Genomic DNA, 22,536 nt, shown 5'->3' on the forward strand with positions numbered 1-22,536 from the left:
CTGTTGCTTCATCTCCAGGGAAGATAAGGCACATTTGTCCTCTCCCAGGTCCTCCCACTCGCACTGCCCATCTTAGGAGAGTGACAAGGAGATTAACCTGGCTAGAGTTAGATCCATGGGCCAAAAGTCGAAGCAAAAAAAAGGGTTAAGCAAATATGTAAGTCCCAAAGTAAACTTTTTTTTTTAACATTTAAAGAACCAATGGGATGAGCACTGGGTGTTATACTATATGTTGGCAATTGAGTTTAAGTAAAAAATTAAAAAAAAAAAAAAGAGCAGGGGTGGTTTGGCTGGCTTAGTTGGAAGAGCATGGAACTCTTAATCTTGGAGTCATGTGTTTGAGCCCCACAGTTGAGTGTAGAGATTATTTAGATAAATAAAACTGAAAACAATAGGGGCGCCAGGGTGGCTCAGTTGGTTAAGTGACTTCGGCTCAGTTCATAATCTCAGGGTTCTGGGATTGAGCTCCCACATCAGGCTCTCTACTTTTCTCTCTCCTTCTGCGTCTGCGTTCTCTTTTTCTCTCTCTCTCTCAAATAAATAAATAAAATCTTTACAAAATTAAAACAAAATTAAAAAAATTTAAAGAGCAAATACAATTATCCACACCAGAAAACAGGTACTCTGAGTCAAGGGATCTTTGCTTGCTTTCATAAATGGTATATAAAAAGCTTTATCCAAAATTAATCAATCTTGTCTAATTTTAGTATTTTACTGCTAATAGTTATCCTATAGAATTCCTCTAGAGTGTAATTCAAGATAAAAGAGGTAAACCTTGCAACCTAGTTTAGCACGTTTAGTCACTCAGTTATTAAAGAGTATCTTGTTAAAAATCACTTCCCCAAGGACCCCTGGCTCAGTAGAGCATTCAACTCTTGATCTCAGGGTTGTGAGTTCAAGCCTCATGTTTGGTGTCGAGATTACTTAAAAAGAGAATCTTAAAAAAAAAAAAATCACTTTCCTGGAAGTCTGTTTCACAACACTGCCTTATAGTGGTGTAGCTCCCCAGTTTCCCTCCATTTTTTGAGCACAGGGTAATCAAATTTAGTATGAAAATAATTTCTATGTTAAGATTTCTACTGATAATTGAAAATGATAAATGGATAATTTTCTCTATATATTAGTATATATTTCTGTGTATTTGAAACCTACAAATGCACAATAAAACAGTGAAATTACATTTTAAAATTTAGACTAGGAAACGTTTTAGGATGATGAGAATATTCTCTATTTTGGTTAGGGATGGTAATTACATGAGTGTATATATTTAAGAAAAACTCATGAAACTCTACACTTAAGATCTTTCAGTGTTTAAATTTTACCTCAATAAAAAAATTAAATTGAGAAAAAGGTTAAGTCAAACAAAAGACAACGATAGTAACTAACAGTATAAAAAATGGCAAAATGGTGATGGGATACCTGAATGATTCAAGTCTGGGGAACACAGGCCTATGGAGAGATGAATGATGACCACGAAGTAGAATCCAAAATGAAACTAAATGAGTTTTGAATTCTGACTGTGACTCTTCCCAAGGGGTTCCTCTGCTTACTATTCTTTTCAGAGATTTCTCTTTGCCTGGGGCTAGAAACCAGAAGTAAGGATCTATTATAATATTTATCTTTGGGGAAAGATGCATATAAAGCTAGTGAATCAAGTGAGCTGCAGTACATGAATTCCATATTAATAGCAAGCTTATTAATTAACACAAATATCTAGACATCTAGTCATAAAATGTAAGCAACTTATCCTGCAACTGGGCTAATGAAAATTTTCTGCTTATTATGAAGAATATTTGCAATAATTTTGGGAAAACCTATTTATTCATCAGAAAATATAATAGCCTAATTTCCTCACACATAAATGTATAAATCAAGAAGAGTGATCATTAATTTTGTCTTTCAAAGTGTTACAAGTTAAACTCTTGGCCTTAATAAAAGTGAAACGTTAGGAAAAAAGATACCCATACATAGACACATAATTTCTGTATATAGGCCAAAAAAATTAGAAAACAAAATGACGAAGAGATCCTTTTCTAATTAGTAATGGTATCTGAGATAGCCTTAATTAGAAATAAGTAAAATTCTGCATTAAAAAACCTAAAGAGGGATCCCTGGGTGACGCAGCGGTTTGGCGCCTTTGGAGAGCCGGGATCCCGGAGACCCGGGATCGAATCCCACATCAGGCTCCCGGTGCATGGAGCCTGCTTCTCCCTCTGCCTGTGTCTCTGCCTCTCTCTCTCTCTCTGTGTGTGTGACTATCATAAAAAATAATAATAATTTAAAAATAAAAAATTAAAAAAATAAATAAAAAAAATAAAAAACCTAAAGAGGGCAGCCCAGGTGGCTCAATGGTTAAGCACCGCCTTCAGTCCAGGTCGTGATCCTGGAGTCCCGGGATCGAGTCCCATGTTGGGCTCCCTGCATGGAGCCTGCTTCTCCCTCTGCCTGTGTCTCTCTGCCTCTTTCTCTCTCTCATGAATAAATAAAATAAAATCTTAAAAAAAAAAAAAACTTAAGGAGAAATGAATAGAGAGACAATTTGTGTTTCTACATGGGTGTATTTAATACTATAAATAGATAATTTCTCCCTAAATTAACAAATAGATTTTCTACAATACCAATCATCATCTCAACAGAATTTTTCCTGGAACTTCACTAAATAATCCTAAAGTTCATTTTTATGTAGTTAAAACTATTTAAATTATGCCTTTATTGGGGTTTCCACAGGAAACGCAAGGTACAGTAGGCTGAACAGTTCACGATTGGCTAGTTTGAACAATGTTGGAGGGCTCTGGCCTATAGGAATGGTCTCCAATTGCCTAGTACTTGATTTTGGGATGATTTAGGGTAATGGAAATATTGGCTTGGTATTTCAGAGTTTGGTAAGTTATTTGAGGGATATGGGTTTGGAACTGGTTGATTTACATATGAAAGAAGTACCCTTTGCTACCTGTAAGGGGCAGTCCTTCCCTAGTCAGAAAGGTTTTTTAAAAGGTCAAGAATCATAATATACAGAAAATACATACATATATTATACAGATATATATATACACACACACATATGTAAACAAAGACACAATACAATCTGAAAAAGTAAACAGATGAGAACTGTGAAAACAATTTTAAAAAAATTATAGTAATGAAGGATCACAAATCCACATATTAAAGACAAAATAATTAAAGCAATATGAAATTTAAGATCAGATAGATGAATAGATATATAAGTAGGTATTTTGACATGTTACATGATGGAGATGGCAAATTATATATTATAAAGATTAAAAAAACAGTAAAGAAGGGAAACATTACTTGTTAGTCAATAAATGGTATTGGAATAACTGGCAGTGTAGGGGAAGAATAATGGCTTTTTCCTCTATTCTTCTAAGTTCTTGATGGGGGCCCCTGTAACAAAAACCAGATTAACAAGGGAAAAGCATACAGACTTAGGGGCACGTGGGTGGCTCAGTCAGTTGGGCATTCAACTCTTGAATTGGGCTCAGGTCATGATCTCGGGGTGCTGGGACTGAGCCCCAACTCAGGCTACACACTCAGTAGGGGGACTGCTTGAAGGTTCTCTCTCTCTTCCTTTGCTCCTCTCCCTGCTCATGTACTCTCTCTCTCTCTCAAATAAGTAAATCAATCTTTAAAAAACAAACAACTAAAAGGCATACAGATTTATTTAATGTAGGTTTTATGTGATATGGCAGCCTTCAATAAGGATATGAAGGTCCAAAGAAGCAGTTAAACCTGAGAGTGTTTAAGCAAGGTTTGAAAAGTAGAAGGTCATAGGAAAAAACATGAAAGTGTAGGAGGTAAGATTAGTAAGCTGTGGAAAGGCAAGGCTTACTGCGAGATTCTTCTCAAGCTCCCTCTACTATCAAAGAATGCTCTTTTCCTCCTGGTGTAGGGATAACATCTTACATGAGGCTCTTATAACCTCATGCTCCAGGGAAAGTGAGAAAATCCTTCCTGTACCTCTCATTTCACAAATTCATTGAGCTTGAAATATTCAATATACCAAGATGCCATGTTTGGGGTAGCATGTCCTGAACCCCATCTTAGCAAGGTGCATAAAATTTTTATACCCTATCCTTCTACCTCATATAAAAATAAATCCCCAGTCCCATAATAATAGCTAACACTCGTGAAATGTTTCTTATGTTCTAAGCACTACATTATGTGCTTTACACAAACTGTCAAAGCAATCTTATTTTGCAATACTCCCATTCTTTCCACTTAACAGGAGATCGAGAACTTACAGAGTTAAGTAGCTAATTTAAGATCACACTGCTAGTAGATGACAGAGCCAGGATTCATACTTCGACAGTCTACCTCTATATATTCTTTTTTTACTCACTCCTCTGCATTATTATCTATGAAGAAGTCCATCCTAAGTAATAAAACCTCTTAGAAATGCAGACGTGACCACATACAAATATTTAACCTCCATATTGCCAGGAAAAAATAATGGAAAAGCAAGCAATATGCTGGTAAAAACATTTACCAAAACAATGACAAAAAATTATTATTTTAATTGCTAGTATATAAAATGTTCATATAAATTTACAAGAAAACATTAACAACTCAAACATAGACAATTACCTCAAGTCAAAGAAATACAAATTAAAACAACAAAGTATGATGTACACTGGTGACAGCATCTTTATGTGATAACACCTATCACTGTGGCATTTGCATGCACTGCTGATGAGAGTGAACAACCTGATGTATTCCTATCACTGTCTCAGGGATTCTTCTACTGGGAAGGAAACCAAACATGTGGTGGGAAAGGAAGCAATATTCATGAAGATTTTCATCAAAGTGTGACCAACAGCAATAGAAGAAAGACTAAATGAATTATAACTTTTGTTTTAATGAAGGGGCAGTCTTTTAAAGTATGTCACCAAAGTTCCAAAACCTAAAAGAAAAAATTTTATTATCTAAGTACAAAAGAACTACAAAAAATTTAAAAGGAAAACTAAGGAATTGTTTACAGCATATTAGCAAAGTATTAACAATCAATAACTAAAGAGAGCACCTGCAAGTCAATGAAAAAAAAAATGAGAGAGAGAGAGAAAGAGAGAGAGAAGCCAGCCTATGGAAGAAACAGGAGAGGGTATAAATAGGCAATTTTCAGAAGAAATACAATATCCAATAAATACACTGAGAAATGCTTAACCTCATCAAAGTAAATATAGTAAACAAAGCTCAGCCTCATGAAAGTAAAAAAAAAATGACAGCAAATGAAAATAATAACATGTTATTTTATATCTCCTTTTAAATACTGGCAAATATATAAAGATTGGTGGGAAAAGAGAATGGGAAAAGCATTGCTAGTACTCAGATAAAATTGTTTTGAAGAGAATTTGGCAATACTTGACTAGAGTTTCTAACTTTTATTTGAAGTAATTTTAGATTTACAAAAAGATGCAGAGAGAGCTCAAAAGAGTTCCCATATATCCTTCATCCAGCCTCCCTCAATGTTAACATTACACATAATCACAGTACAATTATTAAAATAAGAAATTAACATTGCTACAAAACCATTAACTGAATAAAGACCTAATTTAAATTTCACCAGTTTTATCATTGACATCCTTCTGTTTCAGGGCCCAAACTAGGATTTCACATTACATTTGTTTCCTTAGTTTCCCTCAATATATAACAATTTTTTAGTCTTTCCTTAAACATAACCAGATTTTAAGCACTCACATCCTTTACCTCAGAAGTTTCATTTTTAAGAATCGTTCTGTTGAAATTTGGGCACAAACATGCAAAAAATGTGCAAAGATGCTTATTTCCAATTTTGAAATAGTAAAATGTTAGAGGTGAGGCAACAAGGGGTAAGAAAATGACTTGAACTTTCCATTTTACACACTTCTGTAACCCTTGGTATTTTTTCCCTAGCATATATTACATAAATTTATAATAAAAACAAAACAAATTACAAAGAAAAAAGATTGGTAATGCAAAAGATGACAAGTGAAGACAATCTAGACATTTCCTTACACTAATAATGGGACTGTAATTGGTACAATAATGTTGGGGGATTTTTTAGGTGGGAGATGTTTAGCAATTTGGCAAGATTTAAAATGTTCCTACTCTTTGAGCTCAGCAAGTTCTTTTCTAGAAATTTTTAGTGTATAAATATTTACAGAAATGTTTAAAGAGATTTGTGTGCAATGATGTTGCTACATTTTTATTTATAATTTTGCTAATCCAGAATCAACCTAAATGTCCAGGAGACTGTTCAATAAATAAAGACACTTCTATAAAATGATATGCTATACAACTGGGTAAGATCTGGTAGATCCTTGACTTGAGAAGATGTCCACAATATATTATTGAATGAAAAAAGTGAGGTTTAATTCATTCCATTTATGTTAATAAAGCATATATACTTTATACATATAAATATTATATTTTGTTTATTCATAAACATTTATTTGCATATATAATACATAAGGTCATACATGCAAAAGTATATAAAACTATTAACAGTGTCTTTCTTTTAGAACTGAAATTATAGCTGGAAAAGAATTTATATGTTATTTTTTGTTTTCTCACAATGCTACTTCTCTAATTAAAAAAAAAGAACTTCTTAAATGTAGTAAAAACCATAAAACAACATGAAAAAGATTTGTGATATAGTACAAAAATCAAAACATTAACAGCACATTACTCAATGAGTAAAATGATGCAAATAAACATATGTATATAGAAATAACTATAAACATGCAAAAAATAATCTAAAAATTTTAATTGAGGAGGTGAATTTTGGATGATTTAGAAAATTTTGTTCTTCAGGGGTGCTTGGGTGGCTCCATTGATTAAGCATCTCCCTTCAGCTCAGGTCATAATCCTAGGGTCCTTGGATCAAGCACCATATCGGGCTCTCTGCTCAACGGGAACCTGCTTCTCCCTCTGCTCCTCCTCCCTGTTTGTGCTCTCTCTCTTGCTCTCTCTCTAATAAATAAAATATTTTTTTAAAAATTGTCCTCCAAATATATTGCTCCCTTGAAAAAATTAAATTGTGATTAAAAGGTGGTACTTACTTTTAAAAAGAGATTTACATAGTCTCATCTAATAGAACTATGATGCTATTATAAGTCTAAAAATTTTAAATATTCTTAAATACTTCCTATTTCTTTCTAAGGAGAAATGAGAAAAGTAGTAGGCATTTATTACACAAGCACCTATAAAATACAGCAAACTCTATGCTATTATTGCTTTTCATGCTATCTTTAATTATTATGGTTCCCAAATCAGAGCTTAATTCAATGAGGATCAAAGACATTAACTCACCTAAGGTCACACAACTAAGTAGAACTAGCCCTTGAAGGCAGATCTGGCTCATTCATAAGTTTCTATTTTTACACCACAATATGCTGTGTCCTGAATATTTGCTTTTATATTCAAACTTCTTTCAGAATCTGTAACAGGTAACACTATCAGCAACTCCACCCATTTCCCAATACACTAGTATTTTAATTCTTTATTTCTAGGGCCAACTGACCCCGATATTTACTCTGGTCTGTATCAGTCTTTTGACATTCTGAAATTACGTACTGAGCTGTTATAAATATTTCATGGAATATTAAAGCAGGAAGGGACTTAGAGACAATCTAGATCATCTCCTCCTCCTCCTCCTCCTTCTTCTTCTTCTTCCTTTTTTTTTTTTTTTTTTTTAGAGCTCTCCTACTTGCCCCAGGAAGCACCATCCCCATAGGCACTTAGCAATGGCATTCAAGGTGGCAATATTCTTACATCCTGGTTCAAAGAGGCTACAGTAACTGCCAATGCAACTCAGCATAGGCCAACATAGAACTTATTCCTCAAGGTCCCTTCATGATTCAAGGGAGGCAGGTAACACTGTGGTTAGCTTTGATCTATCAAGCCCATTTGGGGAATTTATCCTATAAAAATAATAGCATCAGTACCTAAAGACATATGTACAAGGAGGTTTATGAAAGCACTGCATGTAGCAGTATCAAACCACAATCACAACTTGAAAACTTGCACACGCTTATCAATATAGGGCTGACTGACTAAAAGTGATATATCTGCTATGGTATGCTCTGCAGACAATTAAAAACAGATCTGTGTCTGTCAGCCCAAGTAGTTAAATCTATAGAATAACATATAATCAGTGTTCATTGTTGTAAAAACAAGACAATCACAAAACATTTTACATGTACGTATACACATTTGTTTACATAAATATGAAGAAAATAAATTGTTGAAATTTGCAACCCAAGATAAGGAGCTGTACAGCCAATTACCTCACTTTTTTTTTTAATCATTCATCTTTGTATTGAATTTTTGGCAATGGTGAACATCCCTGGGGACAGGTTCTTTGTAAGAACAGTTATGGTAATACCTATTTCCCACTGGCATTGTAAGGGTTACATGAGGCAATCTATCTTAGTATTTCTCAGCTCTATCAACCTAACCACTACCTTTTATAAGAAATACTTTGAAATAGACTATTCTCTATTCTTAAATGAAAGTCTTAGGCCACTAATTGTAACCCAGTATCTAGATTGGTCTTGTTAGAAGTTGTATTCCCCTCCTTCCCTTTGCCACTGGTTGTGGCCATATTACTAAATATTGCCAATGGGATATGAGAAAAGTGACACGTGCAGCTTCAAGTTCATGTTTTCTTGTTCAGCCAATTGCTTGTACTCCTTTTCCACTTTACCTCTTTTCATGGCCCAGAATGTAGATGTGATAGATAGTGCAATCAATTATTGACCATATAAATTAGGACCACACCCTGGGGGTTGGCATAACAATGAAACAGAAAAAACTTGGGAGTCTAAATGATCCTGTGGGGCAAAGCCTCCTCCCACTCTGAATCACTTGCCCACCTTTGGTCAGGTATACAATAGAGAGATAGATAAACTTTTATCTTGTAGGACTCACTGTAATTTTGAGTCTCCTTGTTACAGCAATTGTAGCCTATAACATAATTAATATACCTGACTACATGAATAATTTCAAAATACCATAACTGTAATATAAAAGAAAAATAAAATAAAAATGTATTTCCATATGTGTATGCTTGGGAACAACTACATTTAAAGACATAATTGGTAAGATAAATGCTAGTCATTCCTATCATGAATAAGTTTGGATAAAATCATTCTGTACAGGATCTATAGAAAAACGTACTGGCAGAAGTAGTGGTGGGAACAAAATGGTGGGAACATAGGAACGGAAACTATTTTCTTTTTTTACTTATAACTTTATTGTAGACATACTTTATTCATTTGTTTTTTAAAAAAGATTCTATTCATTTATTTAAGAGAGAGAGAGAGCATGAGTGGGGGGGGGGGAAGGGACAAAGGGAGAGGGATAAACAGTCTCCCTTCTGAACAAGGAGCCTGACACGGTGTTCTATCCCAGCACCCTGTCATCATGACCTGAGCTGAAGGCAGATGCTTAACCTATTGAGCAATCCAGTCACCCCATACTTCATTCATTCTTATATTATTCTTATTAAATTACACATCTGTCTTTTCTTCTAGAGGAAAGTACCTGCACTTTTTTATTTCTTTAAATTTTAGATATAGTTAATATCCAGCAATACTGGTTTCAGGAGTTGAATTCAGTGATTCATCACTTACATGCAACACCCATTGCTCACCATAACAAGTGTCCTCCTTAATACTCTTCATCCATCTAGCCCATCCCTCACCCACCTCCCTCCATCAACCCTCAATTTGTCTTTATTGGTAAGAGTCCTTAATGGCTTGATTCTTTCTCTCCTTTTTTTCTTTTCCCCCTTCCTATAAGTTCATTTGTTTTCTTTCTTAAATTCCACATGAGTGAGAATTTTTCTTTCTCTGACTGACTTATTTCACTTAGCATAATATACTCTAGCTCCATCCACATCATTGCAAATGGCAAGATTTCATTCTTTTTGATGGCTGAGTAATATTCCATTGTATATATACCACATCTGCTTTATTCATTCACCAATGGAATTTGGGCTCCTCCATAGTTTGGCTATTGTTGATAATGCTGCTATACACAACAGGGTGCATATATTCCTTTGAGTCTATATTTTTGTATCCTTTGGGTAAATACCTAATAGTGCAATTGCTAGATGGTACGGTAGTTCTATTTTTAACATTTTGAGGAACCTCTACACTTTTCTCCAGAGAGGCTCCAGCAGTTTGCATTGACAACAACACAAGAAACAACAGCTATTGGCAAGGATGCAAAACTACTTTTAAGTTAAGTAGTAATAGATCAGACATTTTATACAATGAAAGAAACTAATCTTAACTGAAATAGAGATAATATTCCAAAATAAATTCTAGCTTGTCCAACCAAGCATAGGCATAGAAAATGAGAAGTATTATATTCTTCCAAATGATTTTGGCAAAGTAATTCCCAATGGGGGAAATAATCCTCTGTGTGCTATGACATGAGATGACCTAGTAACAAAATATCACAGAAATCCCACAACATTTCCAGGCCACATTCAGTCTCTAGTACTTAAAAATAACTTGGCCATAACTTTTGACACGTGAGGAAGAATGTCTTTTATTTTAAGATTTTATTTTTTTATTTAGAGAGGAAACAGAAAGAGATTGTGAGTGGGAAGAGGGGGCAGAGGGAAAGGGAAAAATCTCAAGCAGACTCCATATTGAACATGGAAGCTGATGTGGGGCTCCACCTCACGACCTTGAGATCATGACCTAAGCTGAAATCAAGAGATGAATGCCCAACTAAGCCACCCAGGTGCCCCGATGAAGAGTATCTTGATAAGAAATTAGAAAAAAAAGCAATAATATCTTACATTACATCTTATGTAATAAAGAATTTTAAGGTAGACTTTGGAGACAGTATTAGAGTAAGACTGGAAGACAAAAGATTATCTTTTTTTTTTATGATAGTCACACAGAGAGAGAGAGAGAGAGAGGCTGAGACACAGGCAGAGGGAGAAGCAGGCTCTATGCACCGGGAGCCCGATGTGGGATTCAATCCCGGGTCTCCAGGATCGCGCCCTGGGCCAAAGGCAGGCGCCAAACCGCTGCGCCACCCAGGGATCCCGACAAAAGATTATCTAAAAATAATTTTAACATGTAATATTTGTAACAGGCTTCTTAGCATTATTCTAAAGTGCTTACAAAATATATAAAGGGTACCAATACAATGAAATATTTCTAAATGTTTATTTTTTGAAATTCAAAGGGAACAATATATTTCATTATCTGTAAATTTAGTAATATTTTATTTTAAGACTGTAAAAGGCATCTCAAATTTCCTGTTTCCGATTTGTAAATGTTTTCCATGGTATCTCAGTAACTACACTTCTACTCTTTACAGCTAAATACGTAGTTACATTATGTTAAAATATGTTGAGTAAAAAATAAGTAAATGATTCAATAATCTTGAGAACAGTGTGTTTATTCCATTTCAGTTTCCTGCACTATAATAAGCCTTCTAAATTCCTTGTTTTTTTTATCTGACATGTTATATTTCAGTATTTGTATTAAATCACTACACAATTACTATTGATCCTTGACACAGGTTTGAATTGTACAGGTCCACTTACACACAGATTTTTTTACAGTACAGTATTGGGCATGTATATTCTCTTTCTTATGATTTTCACATTTTCTTTTCTCTAGCTTACTTTATTGTAGGAATCCAGTATATAATACATATAACATGCAAAATATGTGTTAACCAATTGTTTATATCTTTATTATGGCTTCCAATTGACAACAGGTTATTAGTCGTTAAGCTTTAGGGGAGCCAAATGTTACACATGGGTTTTTGACTGCAGCAGTCAGTGCCCCAACCCTGTGTTGTTCAAGGGTCCACTGTATATTTCTTGTTCATTGAGTCAAGTAGCACATTCAAAAGTCATGCCAAATGCTAGACAGTTTTTGTGATACAGTTCCATTCCATGCACTGCAAGATAGTTTCCTTAACTCTGCCCAACAAAATGCCCTGTATTCCCACAAACTACTGCAGCCCAAGATACTTCTACAAATTCCTAACACACTCCAAGACACACAGTGTCTCTCAAATTAAGTGTTAAAAGACCAGTTTTGCCCCCAGTATGTCCAAGATCTGTATTTCTATACAATTAAAAATAAGTTACTATGAAAAAATTGAAAGAGAAAAGAAATACAAAATATATATTCTGTATTTTATCATTACATTCAGCAGAAAAAAATAACTCTGTTGAATTACTACACAAGTTTCTAAATGATTATTGTCAGTTTTTGCTCTTATCTCATTGCAGACCAATAATAAATAGTCCACAGACTAGCTCTGGTCCATGGACCACACCTTAAATAGCATTGTCCTAGAGACAGTAGTACCACTTTCATTGAGAATCACTGGTAAAAATAAAGCAATATATAAAAATGTTAGTTATTATTATATCCTTTTTGATTCTAAATATCCTTAAGCAGAGACTAAAATAAACAGTTCCATCCACGTTAACAATCCTGCACCGTCTTATATATTCTTGTCTTGATGGTCAGACATACACTCAAGTACTATTTCCTTTCTTTTTTATTTTTTATTTTTATTTTTTTAAGATTTTATTTATTTATTCATGAGAGAGAGAGAGAGAGAGAGAGAGAGAGAGAGAGAGAGAGAGAGGCAGAGACACAGGCAGAGGGAGAAGCAGGCTCCATGCAGGGAACCTGAAGTGGGACTCGATCCCGGGACTCCAAGATCACGCCCTGGGCCAAAGGCAGGTGCCAAACCACTTAGCCACCCAGGGATCCCCTCCTTTCTTTTTTAAAAGGCAACCTTGTCTTTTATGATGTGGAATTCTTCTCTGCAAAGGCGCAACAATATTATTTAGCCAGTGAAAAATACAGATTACTTTTACAAGTCAAAAAGTGAAAGGGTAAAACATAACCTGATTTTAAAAGGACTCATAAAAATAAATAGTAAAAAAATAAGAGGACTCATGATATATACATACTCAGAATACAGAAAAGATGCTTACCTCATTGCCTGTTCATCTATAGGTTTGTGACCAACATTTTTTCTGTTCTGTCAGGTTACATTCAATCTTCCCTGGGTCCACCTTACACCAACCCCACCATTCAACACAGGAAATACTACAGGGATAGGCTCTCCTTTCAATCACAATTCTTTTTCTTACAACACCAATATATCATTCATCTAAAAGAATTTAAGTATTGACTTTTTCTCTTTTTCAGTACCATCCTGTTAACAATACTATCACTTGAGGAGAATGTCAAGGTTCATACTATCCCAATCATATTTTTGACAATAAATAAGAGTTAAACATCTCCCTGCATACAATATACAGAATGACGGTTAAATTTTAAAAATTCTTTTAAAATGCTATTGACTCGGGATCCCTGGGTGGCGCAGCGGTTTGGTGCCTGTCTTTGGCCCAGGGCGCGATCCTGGAGACCCGGGATCGAATCCCACGTCGGGCTCCCAGTGCATGGAGCCTGCTTCTCCCTCTGCCTGTGTCTCTGCCTCTCTCTCTCTCTCTCTGTGACTATCATAAGTAAATAAAAAATTTAAAAAAAATAATAAAAAATAAAATGCTATTGACTCCCAATCTTATTTAAAAGATTCTATGTTTAGATTAATATAAATGGCTGATATTGTTCGCAACTTCAAGGTAAAGTCCATATTAAGCTGTGGATTTTAATCATTTAAATTTTCCATGAGATCGCACATTCCAATAACATGGCACACAAAAAATATTTTAGTATATGAGAGTACATATGTGAAATACAATTTAAGTAAAAGCAATTGCTAACCTGTGAACTTTAAATTTTTTTATTGTTCTAATTTCTGATAATTCTATAACACTGACATAATCATAAATATTAAATTTCTAGTGTCAACCTAAAAAAGGAAACATATACTCAACCAACATTTAGAAGAAAAAAATCATTATATATCATTTTGCTTTTAAATATTAATTCAATTTTATTTTAAAAATAGCTTTAATCAAATGGAATTTGAAGTCTGCATATTTTATATAATGAAACATGATCTTACCTTTTCCCTGGCTACCACAGCAACTTTGCCATCTGCTTTGGATTTATCTGTAAGATAATAAAGTATGGCTGTTTCGAAAAAATGCCTATACTCCTGTTTAAATAAATGCAATGTTATACAATTAGAATTTTCTACTTTCTTATACTATAATATGTGTTTTTAATGGTTCTTTTGATCAAAATGCTAACAAACTCAACTTCCTAGGGTTGAGTAGAACAGAATAATCCAAAATTAATAACATTAGGGATTCATATACTTATTTGACAAACTTCCTCCCTTAAATCTAATTGGTTGGACATTCTCAAGTTAGCATCTAGTTTATCCTATTCTAGGCTCTAGGCTTATGTGCTCTGAAGTATATAGGATTTGGAATGAAATCCTAGTGACCTCTACTTGGACATCTACTCCATGCAGATACAGGGTAAAGACTTTACAGAAAATATCTTATTTATATTTCATAATAATCTTGTAAAGTATGTAGTCCATCCCCATTTCACAACTGAGAAAGTTGAGGCTAAGTACCATGCCTGAGGCCATGCAATCTCTAATCTTTATGTCTGCTGCCTCCATGTAGGAACCCTAAGCAATACTCAACAAAAAAGAAGACTACAACCAAATAGAATATAGAAAATCATTTTAAGATATTATTTTGATATATGCAAAACTGTGTGAATTAGTAAAAATTATTGGTAATAATAATTAATTGGATTTTTTATGGGTTCAATGTAGAATTCCATCTAAATGAATTGTACATAAATTATACTCATACAAAAAAAAATTATACTCATACATATGCTTTGTTAACTTTAATATTATGGTAATGAAAAATAAATAGAGCTATGGGCATTAATATTAAGGTTTTAAGGTTACATTTAACGTTAAAGAAAAATATACAGAAATTTAATTTATCAATATAGGACTATAATTCACAATGAACATGTAAGATAAACAAAAAGAATAAATATCCATGAACATAAGAGTAAATAAATGCTTGCTATCTAAAAGCAAATTTTGCAGTAAGAAACTAATTACTGGCATAAAACACAGAAGTCCGGAGAAGCAGGTTATTATATTTATACCTATAATTATCTGGCCACATGTAAACTGCCCTCTTTCTTATGTTCAGTTGTGTGCCTGGAATAATCCCTTCTTCTGGAATGCCCCTTTTGTTCCCCACTGATGAATGTACAAGACCATTCACCATCACAGGTGATTCCTCCATCTAGGAGAAATAACCACCTCTGTTGCACAACCACAGTCTTCCTAGGACACAGAACCTTCTTCCTTGTATTATGGTTACTTCTATATATGTCTAAGCACTCTACAAGACTAGAATGTGCTGTAAAGTCAGGGACCATGCTTATATGCAGAAGGTGTTCAATATTTTTTTGTAATTAACAAATGTACATGTATTTTATTAAAAATCTTACATGGATGTGAAATATACATTTTACTTGAATAAATTAATATAATTTATTAGTTAAAATACATAGAATGTGTACATTACTATAAATTACTATACTAGAGAGTATAAGATATAGAACACTGTATATTCTCAGGCCTTTTGTTTCTTTATTAATAAACCAGGATTAAGAATTATAACCTTATTGGTATATCTGAGATTCAAATAATAGAATTTACATAAATAAAATTTCTAAAACAATGTCTGGTAGATTAGAGATTATCAACAATGTTCTCTTCCATTTTAGTTAATAAAGAGATTCGGGGTATCTATGTGTTTGTGTGTATGACAGAGAGAGAGAGACAGACAGACATCTAACCCTTGGAATACTAGGAAAAACAGTTTAGTGATGATACATTTTACTGCTGTATCATCTTGTTAAGTGGTTCTATTGTTCTCCCATTTAAATAGTTTCTTTTCAACATCATTGGAAATAAATTGATGAGTAATGATAAAAAAATCAAAGATTATTGGAATTCCATAGTTTATTTCAAATTTATAAAAGGGTCCTGATGATAATTATAAGACACGGATAAATTCTGTTGTAACTATAATTTTTTTCTCCTTTTTCTTTTGAAGACCACTAATAACAATAAAATCATGATGAAATATAAATCTGTACATGTAGTTTAAAACTACACAAAAAAGTAACTCGAAAACTAAAACTGGATCCGATGGACCCTGATCATATACTGAGAGTTAATGAAAAAAAGGATACAAATTTGTTATGTTTCTCCTCAAGATATATGTCATTCTTACGTAAAATTTCCAGTAGGAAGACAATTGGGAACAGAAATATATAAACTGCTGTTTAAGGAACTTTTTATGTTGAAAAGCTGTACAATCATCTCCCAGTGCAACACAGAAATGTTTTGGGGGAGCATCAACAACCATTCTGATTTTCAAAGGGATATGCCAAAGGAAAAGTCTGATGTAATGCTGAGAAACATTACAATCATTAGCAATTTTCCTATTAATAACAGTAAGTCCATGTTCAACATCAGCAACATTAAACACTTTCTAAGAGCTGAATTTTCCCTAGTGAGAAAGGTTTAATTTCCTCCCTTCAGAAATCTCTGCATGTAGGGACCCTCACACAGAGTGAAAAGCAGTTAACAGGAAATGTAGATTTGGATAATTAAAAGGGCCTTTACTCCTCTTCTGGGCTATATTCACATCATAGTTTTAAAGGGCAAAAGAGAGCTGCAGGTAGAAAATTAAAATGTTCCAAGTCAGTAGAGGTGATTATGCCTCATGACTCATAACAGATGTTAAAATTGTTTTATTTACAAGCATATTAGAGAGGAATACAAATATTAACATAAATCAATGGCTTCTTTTTTTTAAATATATTTTTTAAAGCTTGTCCATTCATAGCCTCAGAAAACTTGTCAGTCTATGCTTCTTTAAAGATGACAGCTGAAAGAAAGCATTTTCTTAAAAAGGTATAGGATAGTCTAGTTTCCTATCTGGCATGTAAAGAGCTTAGAAGTCACACTTCACCCTCACAACAAGTAAAAAGCTGAACAAATAGAAAATCAATAATTCTTCTTAGATCCCTTAGAGAAGTGAGGTCACAGGGCAAACCACTGCCCCTAAATTTGGAGAGACAGGTGAATACAAAGAATCACAACTTAATGGAGCAGAAACCTCCACAGGAAGTAGTGCTGGGGTAGGAACACATGAACTGTAATTGATGAATTGCTGCAGCCTCAATGCAAACAGCTGAGAGACAAAAATTCTAGGGGGGCCCAGTCATGCAGGAGGGAAGCACACTTTCGTGAGTGTACCTACAGAAGCTCTATCAGATTCTCACAGTGAATAATGGAGAAAAATATCTTTCTGCTTCCTCAGTGGGGGTGAGAGGGAAGTAACCATTTGGAAATATGCCAGGGCATATTCAGTTCTTAGCAGTTTGCCCTCAAAAGAATATTTTACCAGAACCTAACTAGTTGTGGTTTTTTTCAGAGCCTTACCAATTGGTGGTGGTGGTGGGGAGATATACTCAAATCTAGCCTGTTGTATGTAATCTTTTGTGTGGGGGAAGGGAAATATCCAACTCTAGCTCCCCTTTAGCCATCCTGTACCATGTAATGGGGTGTGGGGTGAAAAAAATGAGAAGCACCTGTGCAGTTCAAAGCCCAGGACTGAGACCTAATCAAAGAACCATAGCCACACATCACTTACCATTACACTACTAAAGGCCTATTTACCAGTTTCTTTTACATGATACATCATGTTTGCCTTTCCACAAAAAAATTACAAGACATACTAAAAGGCAAAAAACAATCTTAAGTGAAAGAGCAAGCATCAAAAAGACCCATATATGCCAGAGATGTTGGAATCATCATACTGTGAACTTAATAATGCTTAATATACTAAGGCTCTAGAGTTAAAAGTAGGCAACATTCAACAACAAATGGGTACAGTAAGCAAAGAGATGGAAATTCTAAGAAATAATAAAAAAGAAATGCTGGTGATTAAAAATGCTGTAACAGAATGAAGAATACCTTTGTTGGTTTCATCAGAAGATCAGACACAGCTGAGGAAACAATCTGTGTGCCTGAGGATATATTAATAGAAATTTCTAAAACTGAAAAACAAAGAGAAAAAGACTGGAAAAAAAGAACAGAATATTCAATATCTATGGGAAAAACCACAAAAGTATAATACCTGTATAAATGGGAATACAAGAAGGAAAAGAAATAGGGAAATGAACAGAAGAAATATCTGAAGCAATAATAACCGGGAATTTCCCCCAAATAAATATAAGACACCAAATCAAGATCCTAAAAGCTCAGGGAACAATAAGTAGGATAAATACTAAAGATAGAAAATCAATGACAAAGAAAAAAAAATGTTGAACAAAGCCTGGTGGTGGGGGATGCCTTATAAAGGAGCAAAGACAAGAATTTCATTCAATTTCTCTCAGAAACCATGCAAGCAAGAGGAGAATGAAGTGAAAGAATTACTGTTGAGAGGAAAGAAAAGCATCAAATTAGAATTCTGCACCCTATGAAATTATCCTTTAAAAATAAAAGGATATATACTTGAGAGAATTTGAGAAATCGAGAGAATTTGTTACCAGTAGACTTACCTTGCAAGAAATGTTAAAAGAGAGAAGGAAAATGATGTAGAACAGAAACTTGGATCAACATAAAGAAAGGAAGAACATCAGAGAATGACTGAGTGAAGGTAAAATGTAAACTTTAAATTTTCTTATTCTTTATCTAAGTGAAAACAAATTGTTCAAAATAATAATAGCAACAAGATGTTCAATTTAGGAAAACCATTTTCCTAAGACTTTTTTTTCCCTAAAAAGCGTTAAGAAGAAAGGATAATTGATATGCTAAGAAAGGAGAAGAAATAAAATTATATAAAACGCTCAAACAAAACCAAAAAGGTGTAGGAAAAAACCCCACAAAAGATGAGGCGCCTGGGTGGCTCAGGAGGTTGTGTCAGACTCTTGATTTTGGCTCACATCATGATCTCAGGGCTGCGAGATCAGGCTCCATGCTCAACATGAAGCCTGCTTAAGATTTCTCTCTCCCTCTCCCTCTGCCTGTCCATCCCTGTCTCTCTCTCCCTCTCTAAACAAACAAACAAATAAACAAACACAAACATGAAAGGCAGGAAAGGAGTAAAAGAAAAAGGAACAAAGAAAAAGGAAAACAAATAGGAAACAGTAACACATATGGTAGCTATTAATCTAACTCTATCAATAACCACTTTAAATTTCGATGGTCTAAATATACCAATTAAAAACAAAGACTGTCAGAGTGGAGCAATTATATGCTGTCAACAACAAAAAATCCCTCAAATTAAATAAAAAGACACATAAAGATTAAAAGTAAAAATATATAGAAGGATATGACATACCATGTTAACACTAATCAAAAGAAAGCTATTTTAATAGGAGTGGCTATATTAATTTCAGACAGAGTAAGCTTCAGAGCAAGGAAAATTATCAGGGATAAAGAGGAGCATTACCTAATAATAAAGCCATCATCACTCCAAGAAGACATAATGATTATTAATATGAATGTGTCTAACAACACAGTGTCAAGGCATATACCACAAAAATTGATAGAAAGCAAGGAGAAAAAGATGAACCCACTATTATAATTGGAGACTTCAGCAGAAATGAATGGGTCCAGCCAGTAGAAAATCAGTAATGACATGCAGTAGTTCCTCTTTATCTATGGGGGATATGTTCCAAGACCCACAGTGGATGCCTGAAACCATGGACAATAATAAACCCTATATGTACTGTTTTTTCCTATATATACATAGCTAAGATAAAGTTTAATTTATAAATTAGGCAGAGTAAGAGGTTAACAACAATAACTAATAAAAACAATTATAACAATATACTGTTACAAAAGTTATGTGAATGTGGTTCCTTACTCTCTCAAAATATTGTATTGTATTCATCCTTCTTGTTAAGATGTGAGATAAAGTGACCACATGGTAAGATGAAGTGAGGTGAATGACACAGGCACTGTGATGCAGTGTTAGACTACTATTGACCTCCTGACAACAGATTCCTATATAACATATAGGTCAAAAAAGAAATCTTAAGAGAAATTTTTAAATATTTTGAATTAAATGAAAATGAAAATACAGTTTATCAAAATTTGTTAAGACACAGTGAAAGCAGTATGCAGAGAGGAATTTACAGCATTAAAATGCAAATATTATAAAAGAACAAAGACCTAAAATCAATAAGCTAAGCTTCAACCTCAGGAAACTTTTAGAAAAAGAAAAGCAAGTTAAATCTGAAGTAAACACAAGAAATAAAAATTAGAGCAGAAATCAACGAAATAAAAACCAGGAAATCAATAGAGGAAATAAAACCAAAAACCGTGTCTTTAAAAAGATCAGTAAAATCAAGAAGACTCTAGCCAGTCTAACTATGGTAAAAAAGAGAAAAAACAAATCACTAATATAAAAAATGAAAGAGAGGGCATCATTACAGATCCCAAGATATTAAAAGGATAATAAAGAAATGCTGTGAATAACCATGCCCAAAAATCTGACATCCTAAATGAAATGGACCAATTTCTTAAAAGACACAATCTGCCAAAAGTAATAAAAGAATAAATAAACAATATGAAGAAGTCCATAGTTTTTATAAAATTGAATAAATATAATAACCTTCCAAAACAGAAAGCACCAAACCCTGATGGGTTTATTGGTGATTTCTACCAAACATTTAAGGAACAAATTATACCAATTCTCTATAAATTCTTCTATAAGATAGAAGCAGAAGGAAAGCTTCCTAATTCATTCACTGAGGCCAGTATACCAAAACCAAAAAAAGACATTACAAGAAAACTGCAGACCAATTTATCTCATGAACATAGATGCAAAAATCCTCAATAAAATATTACAAGTCAAATCCAACAATATATAAAAAGAATTATACACCACAGACAAGTGAGATTTACCTGAAGTATACAAGTCTGATTTAATATTCAAAATCAATTAATATAATCTATGACATCAAAGGTTAAAAAAGAAAAGTCACAAGATCATATCAATAGATGCAGATAAAGCACTTGACAAAATCTAACATCCATTCATGAAACTCTCAGCAAACTAGGAATAGAGGGAAATTTCAATTTGATAAGGAGAACCTACAAAAATCCTATAGCTAACATCATACTTAATGGTAAGAAAGTCAAAGCTTTCCCACTAAGGTTAGGAATAAGTCAAAGACCATAGTTCCCAGATCACCATTCTTTTCAATATTGTAGTGGAACTCATAGCTAATGCAATAAGGAAGAAAAAAGAAATAAAATGTATAGATTGAGAAGAAATAAAACTGTCTTTCTTAGTAGATGATATAATCATCTATGTAGAAAATCCAAAAGAGTCAAGAAAAATACACATGGAACAAATAAGTAATTATAGCAGGTTGTAGGGTACAAGGTTAATACACGAAAGTCAATCACTTTTGTATTTATCAGCAATGAAAAAGTAGGATTTGAAATTAAAGGCATATTACCATTTACACTACTGCCCACCAAAATAAAATACTTAGGCAACACTTAAGAAAATACAAACAAGATTATATGAAGAAAACGCTGATGAACAAAATCAAAGAATTTAAATAAGTCTACGCATATTCCATATTTATGGACAGAAAGACCAAATATTTTCAAAATGTCAGTTCTTCCCAACTTGAACTATAGTTTCAGTGCAATCTCAATGAAAATCCCAACAAGTTATCAACAAATTCAATCTAAAGTTCTTATGAAGAGACAAAGATGCAAATAGCCAACACAATATTAAGGAAGGATAAAGTCAGAGGACTTCACCCTACCTGACTTTAAGACTTACTCTAAAGCTACAATAATCAAGGCAGTGTAATATTGGGAAAAGAATAACTAAAATATCAGTGGAATAGAACAGAGACTCCAGAAACAAACCCAATAAATAGTCAACTGATATTTTACAAAAGAACAAAGACAATGAAGACAGTTTTCAACAAATGGTGTTGAACAACTTGATATCTACATGTAAAAAAAAATGAATCTAGATATAGACCTTATACCTTTCACAAAAATTAACTCAAAATCACATATCTAAATGAAAAATGCAAAACTAAAGAACTGTTAGAGGGTAACATAGGAGAAAATGTGGATAACCTAGTGTAGGCTGATGACTTTAGATATAAAATCAAAGGCAAGATCCACAAAAGAAATAATTGATAAGCTAGACTTCATTAAAATTAAAATTTTCACTCTGTGAAGAATGCTGTCAAGTGAATGACGATAATCCAGAGTGGGAAAAAGTATTTACAAAATTTCTGACAAAGGACTATTATCTGAAATATACAAAGAACTTTTTTCTTCTTTCTCTTCATGTTTTTTTTTCAAAAGATTTTATGTAAATTCTAGTTAGTTAACATACAGTGCAATATTGGTTTTAGGAGTAGAATTCAGTGATTCATCACTTAAATACAACACCCAGTACTCATCACAAGTGCCTTCCTTAATACCCTTCACCGATCTAGCCCATCTCCCACTCACCTCCCCCCA

The 22,536-nt window shown here is 33.6% G+C and overlaps 1 protein-coding gene across 1 annotated transcript in view; it reads right to left on the reverse strand.

Annotated features, from left to right (window-relative positions):
- The window catches only part of ZCWPW2 (zinc finger CW-type and PWWP domain containing 2), a 122,419-nt gene that overhangs the window by 21,544 nt on the left and 78,339 nt on the right, over positions 1–22,536 (reverse strand). The window contains exon 5 of the mRNA XM_055321451.1: positions 14,029–14,075. Within this exon, the coding sequence (XP_055177426.1) occupies positions 14,029–14,075 (47 nt within the window). The remainder of the gene's footprint in view (positions 1–14,028; positions 14,076–22,536) is intronic.

The sequence above is a fragment of the Nyctereutes procyonoides genome, unplaced genomic scaffold (genome assembly GCF_905146905.1).
Source record: "Nyctereutes procyonoides isolate TBG_1078 unplaced genomic scaffold, NYPRO_anot_genome, whole genome shotgun sequence".
Classification (NCBI taxonomy): Eukaryota; Metazoa; Chordata; class Mammalia; order Carnivora; family Canidae; genus Nyctereutes; species Nyctereutes procyonoides.